At 47.0% G+C, this 17,527-nt stretch overlaps 1 protein-coding gene across 2 annotated transcripts in view; it reads left to right on the top strand.

Annotated features, from left to right (window-relative positions):
- Positions 1-1,257: 1,257 nt before the first annotated feature.
- The window catches only part of LOC309389581 (kunitz/BPTI-like toxin), a 32,993-nt gene continuing 16,723 nt past the window's right edge, over positions 1,258-17,527 (top strand). Inside the window, exons 1-4 of one of the 2 annotated variants that reach the window (XM_081948132.1) lie at positions 1,258-1,428; positions 1,874-2,035; positions 2,908-3,051; positions 4,991-5,143. In XM_081948132.1, the coding sequence (XP_081804258.1) occupies positions 1,344-1,428; positions 1,874-2,035; positions 2,908-3,051; positions 4,991-5,040 (441 nt within the window). In that variant the 5' untranslated portion in view covers positions 1,258-1,343 and the 3' untranslated portion in view covers positions 5,041-5,143. Of the gene's footprint in view, positions 1,429-1,873; positions 2,036-2,907; positions 3,052-4,990; positions 5,144-17,527 lie in introns of those variants that run through there. The other variant, XM_081948133.1, reaches the window with a different exon arrangement.

The raw sequence follows: 17,527 nt of genomic DNA, 5'->3' as shown, positions 1-17,527 counted from the left end.
TACTACCGGTTCTGTGGGTGTGGCTTGCTGGGTGTGGCAGGGGAAGATTACTGCAAAATCCCCATTTCCTCCCAATCAGCTGGGACTCGGGAGGCAGAGAATAGATGGGGCGGGACCAGCCAGATGTGCCATTTCCAGTTCTCCAAATTTCCACTGCCAGTTCTCCAGAACCTGCCAGAACCTGCTGAATTTCACCTTGAAATGGAGGCTTTTTGATCTGCTGAGAAATTAATTCCTTCCCATTGTGGATGTTATTGGATAATTGTGAACAGAAGGCTTGCAAAGGAGATATTTCATGGACAATTATAATAACATATGGGTAAAACATATACATTCTACATGCATAAGACGTTCTCGTGTATCTAATCATTTTTTTCTGCCATTCCATTTTCTTGTTCTCTGAGCTTGGCTGTTTTCTTGCAGATGTTTCATCACCCATCTAGGGAACAACATCAGTGCTAGAAGGGAGGGGATGGTCAACTCGCAAAGCTTTCCTGACTTGCTCCTGAATTGCCAAAGGCAGGTGGATGGGAAACCATGCCTCCCAGACGCAGCGAGGAATTCACACAGCAATCAAAACAAAACACATTCTAGCCACCAAACTCAAGGCCATCTCCATGGAGACCCACAATGATTGGAGAGAGAGACTTCCATGAACCGGGAAATTGCTTTGTAGGGGAATGTGACTGGAGACACACCTTGGGGGGAGGGGGGAATAGGGTCAGAGGCAAGATGCGAAGTGGGTGGAGTCAGAGTTGGCTTCACTTGGTCCGTGCCAACATGGTGCTCCTAATAAACAACTGGATTTGTTGTTCTTGCTAAATGGCTTGGGACTCCAAAGGTTCCAACCGGGAAGGGTCTCAGTCAGAACCTTGGGAGGAGGAGAGGATGGAGGAGGAGGAGGAGGAGGAGGAGGAGGAGGAGGAGGAGGAGGAGGAGGAAGACTCATAGCTTGGCTTGGTTATCATGCCTGGACTTCAGACTTTGTGGACGTTTGCCTCCCCTCTTGGACTTTGGGGCCCTGGGCCTAAACTGAACATTACCAGACTCAAGAGAACTTCCCATTTGGTGGGAGTGGGGGCCTGGGGAATAGGACAGGGGTCTTGGGGTGCTCGTGTGTGAAGGGAGGGACTGGAACACATCAACAGGGGCCTGCCTGGCTTTCCCCAAACTGGCCATTCAATGCAACTCTGAATGTTGTCACCTCTTGTTCAACCAACTTATGAAAGAGAAAAGAATTCAAATTATCTTTGCATTAAGTCATCCTGCTTCCTGGATGTGAAATTCCCAGTGGGGAGACTATTTAATGCACGGAGCCCAAGTGTGGGGCAGACGGCTTCACCATGTCTTCCAGAGGCCTTCTTCTCCTGCTGGGACTCCTCACCCTCTGGGCAGAGCTGACCCCCGTCTCCAGCCAGGACCGTCCAAGTGAGTTTTCAGAAAGATCTCGGGACCCTTGGCAGGGAGGGGCTGAAGTGGTCAGAGTTCTCCCCCATGAAATTGAAACCAAAGACCCCGCAGTCTAGAACCCCTGGCTTGGTGGGGCTTCTTCTGGGGAGGTTCTGGAGAGGGTGGATGGGGGTCAGCTGAACAGGAGACAGAAATGGGAGGGGCCCCCCAGAAAGAGAGATGCAGTTTTAGGGGAAGGCCGAGCTCTCTTTACTCAAGGCAGCTGCAGAATCAGGATTTTCAGCCACAGGAACAATCCTCTCAGCCAATCCTCAGAGCAGGAAACCAAATTAAAACGTCCCAAATGGCTCTTGGCTGCTTCCAATCTGAGCGTGCTGGGAGGGCCCCAGGTAGGGGAAGAGCCTTAAAGACCCTTGTGCTGTCTAATCAGATAACATCCCCCTCCCCTTTCCATTTGTCACAGAATTGTGTTATCTTCCTGCTGACGGAGGACCATGCTTAGCCCTTACGTACGCTTACTTCTACAACTCAACTGCAAATGAATGCCAACAGTTTGCCTACGGTGGATGCCATGGCAATGCCAACAATTTTGCGACCAAAGATGAATGCCACAACACCTGTGTTGGTAAGTAGGGAAGGAGTTGCAGACTGGCCTCTTCACTGAAAAAGACCTGCTGTCTCTTACCATTAAGCATAAGATGGGTTAATGAAGCATCCTGGTTCTCACAACGGGCTATGATGGACTCAATAGAAAGAAATCTGTCACTCAAGTTGAATTCTCCAATTTCTGATGCTCTCTGAGCTGCGTGGTTTTCTTGCTGACAGTTTTATTACCCAACTAGGGAGTATCATCAGTACTAGAAGGTGGTGGAATTCGCAGAGAGGAGGATGGGGAGAGGGGGAGGAGGAGGATGGTTATTTTGTTGCAGACGTTTCATGACCCAACTAGGGAACATCACCAGTGCAGCTGAGCCTGGGGTTTGCTCCCTGTTTAGATACTTCAGCTTCCCCTGCAAGTCTTGGTGGGAGTGTGGTCTTTTTGAGTAGGGAATTATTCTTGAGTAGAGAAGACCTCCCTGGTTGTCCAAACTCTGCTTGAGGGAGGGTCCTCTCTTATCCCCTCTGTATTTGGGGAGGGGTGTGTGGGGATGTGCAGAACCAGCACAGAAAGTCCCTGCCTCCCATTCCCTGGAATTCCTCCTTCCTCTTTGGTGGAAACTGGGGTTGTGCCTGTCCACCCCCAGGATCCCAACCCAGAGGGGGGGGGAGTTATAGTGTCCCTCCCCCTGCAGGGTCCTGAGCGTTGACCCCAGAGGGAAATGGCTCTGCTTTGTGGGAAAAGAGGCGGGGAGGTGGGATCCAGCTCCAGTTGGCAACGTACCTTCCTGGATGTATGGAGATGTTTTGGGTCCTGAAAGACCTAGAGATGGGATCTTGCTTGATCTGGGACTCCAATTCCAGGGGAATCTCTCAGCCTTGGGGTCTTCTCCTTTGCAGAAAAACCAGGGATGTGTCCCCGGGGCCCTCCGCAACGTCCTTGTCTCCAGAAGTGTCGACATGACTGGAGCTGTCCCGGGGCACAGAAGTGTTGTCGTTACGGTTGCCTGACCGAGTGCAAGAATGTTCTCTATGAGACGCATGGTAAGTGCCGTACGCTCTTCCTTGTGCCGTTTGCTTAGACCAGTGGTGGGCTACCTTTTTTTTCAACTGAGCCAAATCTCGCCAAAACCACGATTGAAATTTATTTTGAGAGCCACATTTTTAAAACCGAAAATACATAGGATGGTACACTGTTTTTAGTTTCAATAAACTCTGGCATTTGAAGCACGCAAGTCTTAAAGCTGTCAAGTTACAAGATCCTTGCATCCCTAACCCTTTAGGAAAAAAACCCCAAGGGGTCTTCAAACCTGACAGCTTTAAGACTTGTGGACTTCAACTCCCAGAATTCCTCCTCCAGTCCTGTTGGCTCAGGAACTCTGGCACTGAAGCATGCAAGTCTTAAAGCTGTCAAGTTGCAAGACCCTTGCACCCCTAACCCTTTAGGAAAAAAAACCCAGGGTCTTCAAACCTGACAGCTTGAAGACTTGTGGACTTCAACTCCCAGAATTCTACGAGTTGAAGTCCACCAAGGGCATCAATCATATTAGCCCAGGCAGGGATCTGCCAAATTGGCTCTTAAGACTGGTGGACTTCAACTCCCAGAATTCTGAGAATTGAAGTCCACCAGTCTTAAAACAGCCACCTTTGCAGACCTCTGTGTTACCCAAAGCCTGGCGCTGGGCGGGCCTTGCTCCCCCATTGGTGGAGCCCCAAGAAGCGAGGAGGGAGAAAAAGAGACGGAGGCAAGGAGCTTCTCCCCCCCCCCCCCCGCAAAAATCTTATCAGGGAGCCGGCGGGCAGTAGCAAATTAGCTGATCACGCGGCGTGATCGGATAATTTGCTACTGCCCGCCCAGCTCCCCGGTTAGATTTTTGCTGGGAGGAGGCGGGGGGGGGAAGCTCCTTTCTTTTTCTGCCTCCTCGCTTCTCGTCCCTGCCCGACTTCAGGATCCTCCCTAATCATTGTGGGTTGAAAAGAAAAAAGGGAAAGGGGCGCTTGTTTTGAAGTGCCCGAGAGGAGGGAGGGGAGCGGGCGCCCGGCACACAGAAGAGCCGCATTAAAGTGTGTAAAGAGCCGCATGTGGCTCGCGAGCCGTGGCTTGCCGACCACTGGCTTAGACCAAAGGAAGGGCTGTGTGGGGTGAGACATGGTCTGGGCACATGAAGGTCCCTCTGGGGTCTTCCAGGCTCTCCTGGTGTCCATCAAAGGTGGAGCTGATGTAAAAACAGGAAGGTGCCCTGATGCTGAAGCAGAACTAGCTGTGGTGGGGCCCTTCTTCCTGATAGGCACCCACCCCACCCCCACTCTGTGGGGGCCCTCGATCTGACCCTCCACATCCCCCTCCCACTGTCTCTTGACTTGTCCTCCTCCTGAAGCTCCATTGGAAGAACGCTTCCCAGTTCAGCTGCTGCTGCTGGGCACTGTGTTGGAGAAGATGTTTCTCCTGCCAGCCTTGCCAAGGCTCCAGGCAGTGAAGACTTCCAGGAGAAGGAGAGGCCAGGATGGAAACACCTTTGCCCACTTTGGTCCAGCTCATCCTCTGGGCAGACCAGAATTGGTCCAAGCTCAGGGGACAGGAAGGTCCAGAGCTTCATCTGGGCAGCCAAAGATAAGCTCCGATTTCTGACTGTAAGAAATTCCCCCTGTCCAAGTCAGAAAGCTCAAGTGAGCGTGCCCCTGTCTGTGCTCCAAACACTGGCCTTGTGGCCTCCTAGAGGATGGGTGGGGGAAGCTGGAGGTCATCTAGTCCACCCTCCTTCCAGTGCAGAAATCCTCAGAGCATCCTGGAGAGATTCTATCCCACCTGTGCTTGAAACCCCCAGTGATGAGGCCCCATAACTCCACAGGGGGAGGCTCCCCCATCGCTTCCCTTCTCTCCTCCTGAATTTGAGTTTGGGTCTCCATGGTTGTAAGATGAGGCAGGGGAAGCACCGGAGGCCTTCTGGGCAGAAATCTCACATCTGAATGTTTCTTTTTACAGGGTCAGCAACGGGGAGACCCACCAGAATTGGATCTACTGTTCGACCTTGACCTGAAGATCCTTCTTCTGCCCTGGACCACACTGGAGACCCTCCCCCCAAACCCCACCCTGGGCTCATTCCTTCAGTTCTGCAATAAAGCTTTGGTCCTTCCATCCCTCTCTGTCCCAGGTGTCTTTTTCTGCCCCTTTGGGGGTTTCCCCTCCTCACCTTGACCCGTGTCCCCCCTCATGCCAGAGGAAGAGGGGCTGAGAGGAAGCGCATCATTCCCCAATGTGGCTTTCCAGAGAGAATGGGGAAGCACCTCTTGGAGCCAGAAATCCCTGACACTCAGTCCCTACAAAGGGTTTACTACAGAGTAAGCCTAGGATAGACACAGAGACTCTGCTGACCTGTTATGGTTCCAGCAGAAAAAAAAAACCAGGAAAAGAAAACAGAATGGGAGGGAAGATATATGAGGGATTCTCATGCTTGTAGATATTTGTCCATTATAAACATATGTCATTATAACTGTCCATGCAAAATTTCCTTTGCCTGCCACCTGTTGATAAGTCACCAGTAACCTCATCTCCTGAACATGGAGAGAGGGAGGGAGGGAGGGGGGGGAGGGAGGAGACCGAAAGCAGGATCAGGGGTTTTGTGAAGGAAGGCGCAATGGTGAGGCTGGGACCTCTCCGCTAATCAAAACAGAGCTGGAAGTGACTTTGGAGGTCTTCTAACACCCCCCACCCTCGGAGGTTTTCTAGTCCATCCCTATATCATCCAGGACAAATGGATGTCCGGTCTCTTTTTAAAAACTTCCAGTGATGAAGCACCCACAACGTCTGAATGCGATCTCTTCCACGGGTGAATTGTTCTCACTGTTAAGAAGCTTCTCCTTAATTCTACCTCGCTTCCGGGGTCCTTTGGAGAATAAGTTGACCTCCCTCTACTTTGTGGCAGCCCCTTAAATACTGGAACACTGTTATCACATCACCCCTAGTCTTTCTTTTCTCTAGACTAGCTACACACAATTCCTGCAAACTTGTTGCTCTTCTTTGCACCTTTTCCAAAGTCTCAACGTTTTTTATAATATGGTGGCCCAAACTGGATGCCGTATTCCAGGTGTGGCCTTACTGAGGCTTTATGAAGCCATACTAATACATCATGTGATTGTGATTCTATGCCTCTGTTTGTGCAGCCAAGGATCGTCCACTAGGACCCCAAGGTCTCCCTCACAGTTACTGTTTTTGAGCCAGGTTTCACCCAATTTTTACTTGTACCTTTGGTTTTTCCTTCCTAAAAAGCGCGAGCAGCTTTTCCACTCCCCGCTCGCGCAGCTCACAGGCTGACGATGCCCTTGGCTAACTCTACAGTACCTGCAGAGCCAGGGCATCTCCGCTGCTGGCGCTGCCCGCCGCTTTTTTTTTTTTTTTGCAGCTTTCAAAGCACGGAGGACGGATGCCGCTCTGGAAGTACACTCTATGGTAGCGTACATGCAGAGCGTACTATCAGAGCGGTATCTGGGAAAACACGAATCTGAAAGCTTCCTGGTTTTCCCCACCCCCAGTTGAAAGCTCAAGATCTTCCACACACCCACCAGTCCATCTCACGGTCCAATCTCTCACTGCCATGCTGGCAGTTTCCACCCATCCAGTTCTGATCAGGTGCAGAGACAAAGGATGACCTTGGCTTTCCAGAAAGAATTTTGTTATGGCTACATATCATCTAACTCCGTACAATCCCTCCTCCCATTTTCCCACAATAGAAAATGCATAGCAGAAGAATAGAAAGGGTGTCAGGCCAAAGATCCACAATAAAATGAAATCACTTCCGGTTCCTGCTGGCGACAGACGTGTTGTCCGCCGTTTGTCTCCTCGGTTGGCTCCGTAGGGAGCACAGGGGGCATTGGAGGGGTCTCCTGCCGAAGGGCGGCTTGCTGAAGCCCCCAGACTCAGCGGCAGCCAATGGGGGTGTTTTCAGCCTCGCCTAGGAGCTGAGGAGTGGAGGGGGGGCATGGTACAGCTTCGGACTGTCCGCCCTTTCGCTGAATGGATTCCGGGAGGAAGGAGTTAATCTAGGAGCAGCTGAATGCTGGTGGAGGGGGACCCATTCTGATGTCCTTAATAGTCCTTAAAGGATAAGCAGCAGACTACTGTAAGTTCGTGTTCAACTTATTTGAAACCGAAGATTAGAGGTGGGTGGGTTTTTTTTCACCCCTCCCTCAGACATCTCCGTGCCTTGGAACAGTGAAGGAGAACTAACCTCTCACTTTCGGTTTTGCCTGCCACCTTGGATCGACCCAGCTGCGCGCTCCGCTGACGCCATTTTCTTTGTAAAAGACTTATCATCTCTGAATTCAGACAAATGGGACCTAAAAAGCCACCAACGGGCAAGTCATTTTTGGCTCCTGCCTCTACAACCTCCAGTCCAAGCATGCAGCAGACCAAAATTACTTCATTGTTACAAAAAGAAGAGACTGGAGAGAGCTCAAAAGAATTATCTGTCAACCAAATGCTTCAGGAAATTATGAGGAGTCAAAACGAGCTGAAGAAGGAGGTGGCAGATCTCAAAGATGAATTCAGATGGGTACAACATCATATTACAGAAAATAAACAGAGAATTGTGGTGTTGGAGGAGGGGACAGCTGGGCTGGAAAAGGAGGTTAAGGCAGTCCGGAAGGGAAATTTAGAATTGGATAACTTTATGGCAAAAATAGAACTTGAAAGAATGTCCTTTTTTCTCAGATTCCAGAACCTACCAGAAACAGAGAATGAAAATCTTAAAGATATTATGAGTACAATTTTAGCAGAATATATCAAGACAAATAAAGAACAGTTGTGGTGGGACATGGATCTGGTCTCTAGGATTAATTCAGCATATGCTAGAACCCATAATGTTCCAAGGGAGGTACATGTTAAATTTCTTAGGAGGACCGTGATGGATGAGGTGCTAGGGGCCCAAAGGGAGGGGCCATTAAAATATCAAGATAAAGAAATTACCATTCTTAAGCAAATTCCGAAAAAAATTAGAGAATGCAGGAGGAAGTATTCCTCCTTATCAAAGAAACTATACAATAAAGGAGTTTGGTTTAGATGGTTATTGCCAGAGGGAATGCTGATTTTCTGGGAGGGAAACAGAATTAGAATTAACACAGTGGAAGAGGCTGAAGCCTTCACTAAAAAACATTTTTCTCTCCTAGAGGATGAAAATAAGGGAGGTGGTGAAAAATGCAGCAATGTACAAGATATGGGGGAGGGGTGGGGCGTGGCTCCATCTGGGGACAGGGAGGAGGGAGCAATATCAAAAAGGCTCAGATCACAAAAATAAATGCATTTGAAATATTATTGTAATTGTTGATATACTAGAAAGTGACAAAGAATGAGATGATTGAACACATGATTGATATAATGTAAGAATTCTGTTTATGCTTATCTTTTAAATGTTGTTTTCAAAATTGAAAAAATTGTGAGATTTGGAGGGATTTCTACCAGTAGCACGGGAGCTGCCAAAAATTTTTTTGCATCTTTGTACCCTTTCTCCATAAATGTTTTAAAAGAACCAATAAAATATTTTTTTAAAAAAGGATCCACAATAAAATATGGCTGCAGGCCTGACAACACCATTCTAGACAAATGGCTGTCCAATCTTCTCTGAAAAACTTCCACCAATGGAGCACCCACCACTTCTGAAGTCGTTCCACTGATTAATTGTTCTCACTGTCACCAAACTTCTCCTTAGTTCTAATTTGTATCTCTCTTTAATGATCCTCCACCCATTTCTTCTTGTAATGAGGTGTTGGAAGAAATCTCCATCTGGTTCAGTTCCAAGCTGGGAGAAAGGCACTGGAGACAAAATGGAGGCTGGAGGCAGATTGGAGAGAGGGTCCGTTTATTGATGAAGCAGAAGCACCGAGCACATGTGATCCTGGGTAACTGACCCCATGGAGTTGAGAGGGTGTGGCTTTTTAAACTTCTCTTGGGCTTTGCACTGGAACTTCCTGTCCCTGTGCAAGAACATGTATTCCATTGGCTGTTCTCAGACTCCCATGGGGCCATGTGTGGTCATGTTTGTCTGAGATAGGTTTGGCTGACGTTTGGAGGGGATGCAATGTCCTTAGGGGATTCCAATGTAGGGGGCTCTGTGTCTTCTGCGAAATGGTCCTATGATGTCCCGACGGGCCATGTCTTTTTTTTTTATATTATTGTTTTTTTGAATAAACACAAACAAATTGTAGAAAGTGTGTCAATTGGTTACAAAGAACTTTTGTGCATCCCTTCCACAGTTATCACCTATGATTCATATCCAGTTATCTACTTTACATCTCTCTCTCTCTCTCTCTCTCTCTCTCTCTCTCTCTCTCACACACACACACACACACACACACACACACACACACACACATCATACCTCATCCTTCATATGACTATAATTGTTTTTACGTCCCTTTATATAAAATATTCCAAACTTTAAAGCAAAACCACATAATGGCATTCTGTTATCTATTTTCAATATCATCCAGCAACATTACATCTTTATAACACTTTCTAAATAAAAATTAATTATGTTTAATAACAAAGTTTCTAAACCTCCTTTCTTAATCATTGTTTACAATTTTTATACAATTTCCCTTTTATCCTGTCAATACAAATTATTACATTATCATTATCAGTCATTTACTTAGCGATAGTTTGACTGTTTAACTTACTTTTCCCCCTTTTTTCACCATTTAAAATTTTTACCAAAAAATTTTCCTCTTTTCAAACCAATACATATGTATACATTGTTATCATTATCAATTATTTACCTTACTTTATCATTATTACTACATTTTTAACATAATGCTCTAATTTTAACTAAATTTAACTAGTGATTTATTATTAATTTTCATATCTCAACCTGTGTGTTTCAAATAATGGTGTAGTCCTATTTCTTTTGCCATTTGTGGAATTAGTCTTCTGATTATTTCCTTAATCAAATTTGTTTGGCCTTCTCTTCGCAGCTTATTGCTTGTTACATATCTTGTAAAATCCCAAAACCCTCCATCAGCTTCTTTAATCAACTTATCTTTGGTTATCAGTAGTGTTTTTGTCAAAGTTTCCCACCTTAAGTCCATCCATTCTTCTCTTTTTTCTTCTTCTATACCTTGAAATCTGTAGAAAAGCACCTTTCCATCTATCTTCCCTTTCCTTGTTCCACTCTTTCCATCTCCAACCACACTCAGTTCACTGTCAATATCCACGGTTATCTTGCCTCTTTGGTCATCTTTCCCTTGGGTTTTTAGGACTCTAGCCTCCACTTTCTCCATTTGTTGAATATCTTCCATTTTTCCATCAGGTTTTACCACATTAAAGTTTATATTTTCAATATTTTCCCATCTCTTCTCAATTCTCTGTTGTTTCTAATAATTTTTGAATTCCAAACATAATCTGTTGTAATGTTATGGTTTCTTTTTGAAGTCGTGCCATCCTTCCAATTAGTAAAAACTGCCACTCTAGTTTAAAAACAAATCTTTGTTTTCACTTCTTTCCAGCTACCAACAAGCATCCAGAGAGCACCTGTGTAAACAACCCATGCTCTTCTCTATAAACAAGCTGAAGCCTTTGAAGTGCAAGGTCAAAATGATCAAAGGGGAAAAAGAAAAAGCAATGTTTCCAGGTCTCAACCTCCAACCTCCAAGTGGCAGTGTATTTTCTGTCTAAAGTTACTATCCTCTTTATATACCTTTTGAATCTTCTTTATGTTTCAGGCTTAGAGGAAATAAAGTTCTTAAATGAAACAAAATAAAAAGAAAGAATCCATCCCAACCAGTCTTGTAGAAATAAAGGAAAAGATTTAATCCATAGGTAAAAAAAAAAGAAATAGAAGAAGAAAATCTGATACTTTCACTTTAAAAAGCAAAAAATGTTCACAAAACTTCCATCGATAGAAGAAAATAAAAATAAAAAGATAACACACTGTCCAATAATGTTTAATTTCACCGCTTATTTCCTTTTCTTTACCAGTTTAATTTAACTTCAATCTTTTGGGGGCAGTCTTTTATAAAAATAAAATTTCCTCACCAGATGGATATACTTTCTCTTTCCACTTTCCTCCCATTGCGAAGCTGTCCCGACTTCAGCAGCTTGAGGGTGTGCTTTTTGTCACTGGCAAGAAGAGATTCTCTTGGATCAATCAGGGACGTTGAGATGTCCCTGAGATCAACAAGACGTACTCCTCCCTGTCACCGTCACTTCGGGAGGGTTTAGGTACAAATGGACCGTCCAGCAGCAAAAGTGTCGACTGCGATCTTGGAACTCTGAGGTCACACGTCGTACCGTCGCGACATCAGCTCCTTCACTCCCGACGGGCCATGTCTTAACCCCATCACCCTGGAACTGAAGGTCTTATGTCTTGTAGATAGGCTGGCCCAGTCCTGCTGGGGCTATTAAGAAAGACTCGGGGGCTGCATTCTGTCTTTAAAAACACGTTTCTCCTTTAGTGAAATGTAATATTCTGCCCTTTGTAATATTTCCCAAAATATTTAATTCTTCCAGGAAAGGGATGGGTGCTAACTTTCTACAGAGGTAATTTGGGATTTTATTTCCTTATTCCAAGAGGCTTGCCCGTCACATGGAAACAATTTGCATTTCCTCCATCCAAGGATTCAGAGCTTCATCAAAGAGCAGAGAACCCAGGAGAAACCTTAGAATAACAGAGATGGAAGGGACCTTGGAGGTCTTCTAGTCCAACCCCCTGCTCAGGCAGGAAACCCTACACCACTTCAGACAAATGGCTATCCAACATCTTCTTAAAGACTTCCAGTGTTGGGGCATTCACAACTTCTAGAGGCAACTTCTGTTCCACTGATCAATTGTTCTCACTGTCAGAAAATTTCTCCTCATTTCTAAGTTGCTTCTCTCCTTGATTAATTTCCACCCATTGCTTCTTGTTCTACCCTCAGGTGCCTTGGAGAATAGTTTGACTCCCTCTTCTTTGTGGCAACCCCTGAGATATTGGAAGACTGCTATCATGTCTCCCCTGGTCCTTCTTTTCACCAAACTAGACATACCCAGTTCCTGCAACCGTTCTTCATATGTTTTAGCCTCCAGCCCCCTAATCCTCTTTGTTGCTCTTCTCTCTTAGTGGCCCCATCCTTGATATATCCTGGTGGATCCTTGGTGCTCTGAGAATCTGGTTTGCATATTGATCACCTTTCACTGCCATTCTTGGTAATGACATCAGTGCAATAAGATCTATGAATAGGAAGCTTCTCCTACCTGCTTGGGGTATTACCTGTTCCTCCTTCATTTATCTGTCTTGTTCCTCCTTAACCAGGGTTGGTTAACAGGTGGGCGTTGAGGGAGGGGCTCTCTGGGCTGATCAGGGTTCTCTGCTAATTAGCATTGCCAACTGGCAGTCAGAAGAACCAACGGAAACTTCTAAATTTTACAACCCAGAGAGAACTGCAGCTGCAGGGAGAGGTGGATTTGGATTAGGCAAGGACTGAGAATGCAGGAGAATTCCTAGAAGCTGTTGCAAAGCAATAAGACTCATCGATACCAAACATTAAAAGCAGCATCCAAATAATAACAACTTCTGGGATCTTGCAGGATTTTGCAAGTGGTGCGGCTGCTCCGTTCAGACGTGGGGCTGGAGGCCGGGTTGGCCCTGCTGGGGAAATCCTGCAAAGCGGGAGGAGAAAATAGGTAGCTCAGTGTTGTAGAGTTGGGACCTTGGGGCTCTCTGAGCCTGGTGGTTTCCTTGCACACATTTCAATATGCAAGTAGTTCATCACTGCTGCAAGAGAGTGGGGTTTCTGGAGAGGAGGAGGAGGAGGAAGAGGGAGAGGAAGAGGAGGAAGAGGAGGAAGAGGAAGACTATGGGGTCATTGATGCTCTCTGAGCTTTCTTGCAAACATTTTATGAATAGAATAGAATAGAATAGAACAGAACAGAATAACAGAGTTGGAAGGGACCTTGGAGGTCTTCTAGTCCAACCCCCTGCCTAGGCAGGAAACCCTACACCACTTCAGACAAATGGCTGTCCAACATCTTCTTAACGACTTCCAGTGTTGGGGCATTCACAATTTCTGGAGGCAAGCTATTCCACTGGTCAATTGTTCTAACTGTCAGGAAGTTTATCCTTGTTTCTAAGTTGCTTCTCTCCTTGATTAGTTTCCACCCATTGCTTCTTGTTCTACCCTCAGGTGCCTTGGAAAATAGTTTGACTCCCTCTTCTTTGTGGCAACCCCTGAGATATTGGAACAATGCTATCCTGTCTCCCCTAGTCCTTCTTTCTCTTAAGCTAGACATACCTAGTTCCTGCAACCGTTCTTCATATGTCTTAGTCTCCAGTCCCCTAATCCTCTTTGTTGCTCTTCTCTGTACTTTTTCCAGAGTCTCCACATCTTTTTTACATCGTGGCGACCAGAACTGAATGCAGTATTCCAAGTGTGGCCTTACCAAGGCCTTATAAAGTGGTATCAACACTTCACATGGTGATCTTGATTCTATCCCTCTGTTGATGCAGCCTAGAACAGTGTCGGCTTTTTTGGCAGCTGCCGCACACGGCTGGCTCCTATTTAAATGGTTGTCCACTAGGACTCCAAGATCCCTCTCACAGTTACTCCGATTGAGCAAGATACCACCTATTCTGTACCTGTGCATTTTGTTTTCCTTGCCTAAATGTAGAACCTTACTCTTTTCACCATTGAATTTCATTTTATTAGATAGTGCCCAATGTTCAAGTTTGTCAAGATCCTTCTGTATCTTAAGCCTATCTTCTGGAGTGTTGGCTATTCCTGCCAGCTTGGTGTCATCTGCAAATTTGATGACTTCCCGTTTATTCCCTCATCCAAATCACTAAGGAACATCATCAGTGCTAGAAGGGAATGGGGTTTGGGAGGAGGAGGAGGAGGAAGAGGGATGTGGATTCCTTGTGTTCTCTGAGCTTGGTGGTTTTCTTGCAGATGTACCTGGACTCAAGTAGGTAACATCATCGGTGCTAAAAGGGAAGGGGATTGCAAAGAGGAGGAGGAAGAAGAGGAGGAAGAATGTGATGTTGGAAACAACTGCCCATTTTTCCTGCTATGCGTGTACCCCTACTTCATGACTTCTGTTTCCTAGAGTCTGGACTTGTGCTTTGTTTGACCACATATTTCTACCTGGGAGTTGCTCGTTGGATTCTGGATTCGTGCCTTGGCTTGGTTACCATGCATGGACTTTGGACTGTGACTGGATTTTGGATTTTGTTTGTGTGACCTTGTGGTGTGGTGCCTTCACTCTTCTGACTCTGTGCCTAGACTGAGCAGTACCAGACTCAAGAGGACTTCTCATCTGCTGCAAATGGGGACTTGGGAAATAACATTGGGCCTTAGAGTACCTCAATAAAGTCCTTACACTTTATACCAGTGATGTGCATCATGAAAAGAAAAAAAATGTAAAAGGAAAATGGTGAGAGCTGAGGTCAGGCTGAACTAGTTGCTGCCTCACCATGGATGACTCTGCTTAACTGTTTAAAAAAGCCTCTAAAAAGTGCCCTCTACTATGAGGCAGGAGAACTGCATGCCTCATCTAGCCTGACTTTAGGGGTTTTATGATCACTCGAGCAGAGTTAAGCAAGGGTTAAAAGCCTAAAAATTCCTGACGTAGGTGAGGCACGCAGTTCTCCTGCCTCATAGTAGAGGGCGTTCGTTTGGGGGGCTTTTTCAGAGGACCCGAGGCAAGAGCAGAGTTGAAATCCTCTCTGAAACAGCTGGAAAAGGTCCGTGTGGGTTGGAGGGAGGGGGAGGAATTCAAACTTCATCTTCCTGGTGCGGGACTTTGGGCAATGGCTGGAGGGAAGGACTCTGGCTAGCTTGTGCTGCTCTCCCTCCCCAAGTGTAGTTTGATTGCAGGCAGAGCCACGTTGCCTTTTCAAACCTGTAATCAGTGAAGCTGGGCTGGATCCTTCCAGGGCTGGGGGAAAGTGTGTGTAGTCCAATCCAACGTGTGTGTGTGTGTGTGAGAGAGAGAGAGAGAGAGAGAGAGAGAGAGAGAGAGAGAGAGAGAGAGAGAGAGAGAGAGAGAGCGGGGAGGGTGGGAGAGAGGGAGGAAGGAGGGGAAGGGAAAAGAAAAAGAAAGAAGGGAAATTCTTTCACAAAGGAGAAAAACAAATGCTGTCACTTTAAATCGGAACTGAGCATGCCTGGCTATGGAATTCTGGGAGTTGAAGTCCACAAGTCTAAAAAAATTGAAACCCACCACTGGGTCAGTGCCCCACCAGCCATAAACCTCACCGCCCGTCACTTCTTTATACACTTATGTGTGCATGAAGGGACTGGAAAAGCACAACAGGGACCTACCTAGCCTTCCCCAAAGTGGCCAGTCAATCCAACTCTCAGATTCCCCACCTTTTCTTTGCACACCTTGTGAAAAAGGAAGGAATTCAGATTCTCACTCATTAAGTCATCCTGATTCCTGGATCTGGAGGTGTGAAATTCCCAGCTAGGAGAATAAATAGAGCCAGCAGCCCAAGTGTGGGACAGACAGCTTCACCATGTCTTCTGGAGGTCTTCTTCTCCTGCTGGGACTCCTCACCCTCTGGGCAGAGCTGACCCCCGTCTCCGGCCAGGACCGTCCAAGTGAGCTTTCAGAAAGATCTCGGGACCCTTGGCAGGGAGGGGCTGAAGTGGTCAGAGTTCTCCCCCAGGGAAGGGAAACCAGAGACCCCCAGGCTAGAACCTCTGGCTTGGTGGGGCTTCTTCTGGGGAGGTTCTGGAGAGGGTGGATGGGGGTCAGCTGAACAGGAGACAGAAATGGGAGGGCCCCCCAAGAAAGAGAGATGCAGTTTTAAGGGAAGGCCAAGCTCTCTTACTCAAGGCAGCTGCAGAATCAGGATTTTAAGCCACAGGAACAATCCAGTCCAGCCATCGGATCCAATCCCCAGAGGAGGAAACCAAATGAAAAGATCTCCGATGGCTCCCGACTGCTTCCAATCTGAGCATGCTAGGAGGGCCCCAGGTTGGGGAAATATGTTGAAGGTGTTTGTGGTACCTAATGAAATAATACTTTCCCTTCCATTTGTCACAGAGTTTTGTTATTTTCGTGCAAACACTGGACCATGCTGTGCTAATGTCCAAGCCTACTACTACGACCCATTTTTAAACAAATGTGAAGAATTTACGTATGGTGGTTGCAAGGGCAATGCTAACAGGTTTGCGACCAGAGATGAATGCCACAACACCTGTGTTGGTGAGTAGGGAAGGAGTTGCGGAGTGGCCTCTTCATTGAACAAGACCTGCTGTCTCTTAACGTTAAGCATAAGTTGGGTTAATGAAGCATCCTGGTTCTCACAACAGGCTACGATGGATTCTGTAGAAGGGAATCTTTGTCACTCTGCTTGGACTGTGGAATTTCAGGTGCTCTCTGAGCTTGGAGGAGGGGGAGGAGAAGGAGAAAGAGAAGAAGGAGAGAGCAGTCCCTGGTGATCTCCGAGTGGGGTTATTTTCCTGCAGACATTTCATGACAAGTAGGCAACATCATCAGTACTAGAAGGCAGTGGAGTTTGCAGAGAGGAGCAGGAGGAGGAGAAGGGGAGAGGGGGGAGGAGGATTATTTTGCTGCAGATGTTTCATTGCCCAACTAGGGAACATCATCAGTGCAGCTGAGTGTGGGGTTTGCTCCCTGTTTAGATACTTCAGCTTCTCCTGCAGGTCTTGGTGGGAGTGCGGTTTTCTTGAGTAGGGAATTATTTGGGGGGGGGGAGTTTTGTCCCTGCTTATGTGGATGTTGGCCTGATGGCTCCATCCTGCCCACTTATGAGGGGGGCCCAGGGGCCTGTGCTGAGGGACCCACTCAGATCTTCAACCTCCCCATGTAGCCTAAGAACCTCAGGTAACTTCCAGGAGGTCCAAGGAAGGAAGGTCTCCCTGGTTGTCCAGGCTCTGCTTGGGGGAGGGTCCTCTCTTAGCTCCTCTGTATTTGGCGAGGGGTGTGTGGGGATGTGCAGAACCAGCACGGAAAGTCCCTGCCTCCCATTCCCTGTAATTCCTCCTTCCTCTTTGGGGGAAACTGGGATCATGCATGTCCACCCCCAGGATCCCAGCCAAGAGAGGGGGGCCCAATTATAGTGTACCTCCCCTCAGGGTCCTGAGAGGTTGACCCCAGAAGTAAATGTCTGTGCCTTGTGGAGAAGGCGGTGAGGAGGTGGGATTCTGGCAATCTACCATCCTGGATATATGGAGATGAACGACCCAGAGGTGGGATCTTGCTTGATCTGGGACTCCAATTCCAGAGGAATCTCTCAGCCTTGGGGTCTTCTCCTTTGCAGAAAAACCTGGAGTGTGTCCCCAGGGTCCACCAGTCCCTCCTTGTGTCAAGAAGTGTGAAAATGACTGGAAGTGTCCTGGGGAGCAGAAGTGTTGCCATTACGGTTGCCTGTCTGTCTGCAAGGATCCTGTCGATGTGACGCAAGGTATGTGCCCTATGTTGTCACTTGTGCAGTTTGATTAGAGCAAAGAAACAGTTGTGTGGGGTCTCCAAGGCTTAGACAAGGTCTGGGCACATGAAGGTTTCTCTGGGGTAGAAGGAGGAGGAGGA

This window comes from Natrix helvetica (genome assembly GCF_964273705.1).
Source record: "Natrix helvetica genome assembly, chromosome: 3".
Taxonomy (NCBI): Eukaryota; Metazoa; Chordata; class Lepidosauria; order Squamata; family Natricidae; genus Natrix; species Natrix helvetica.
This window is presented reverse-complemented; position numbering and strand designations above follow the sequence as displayed.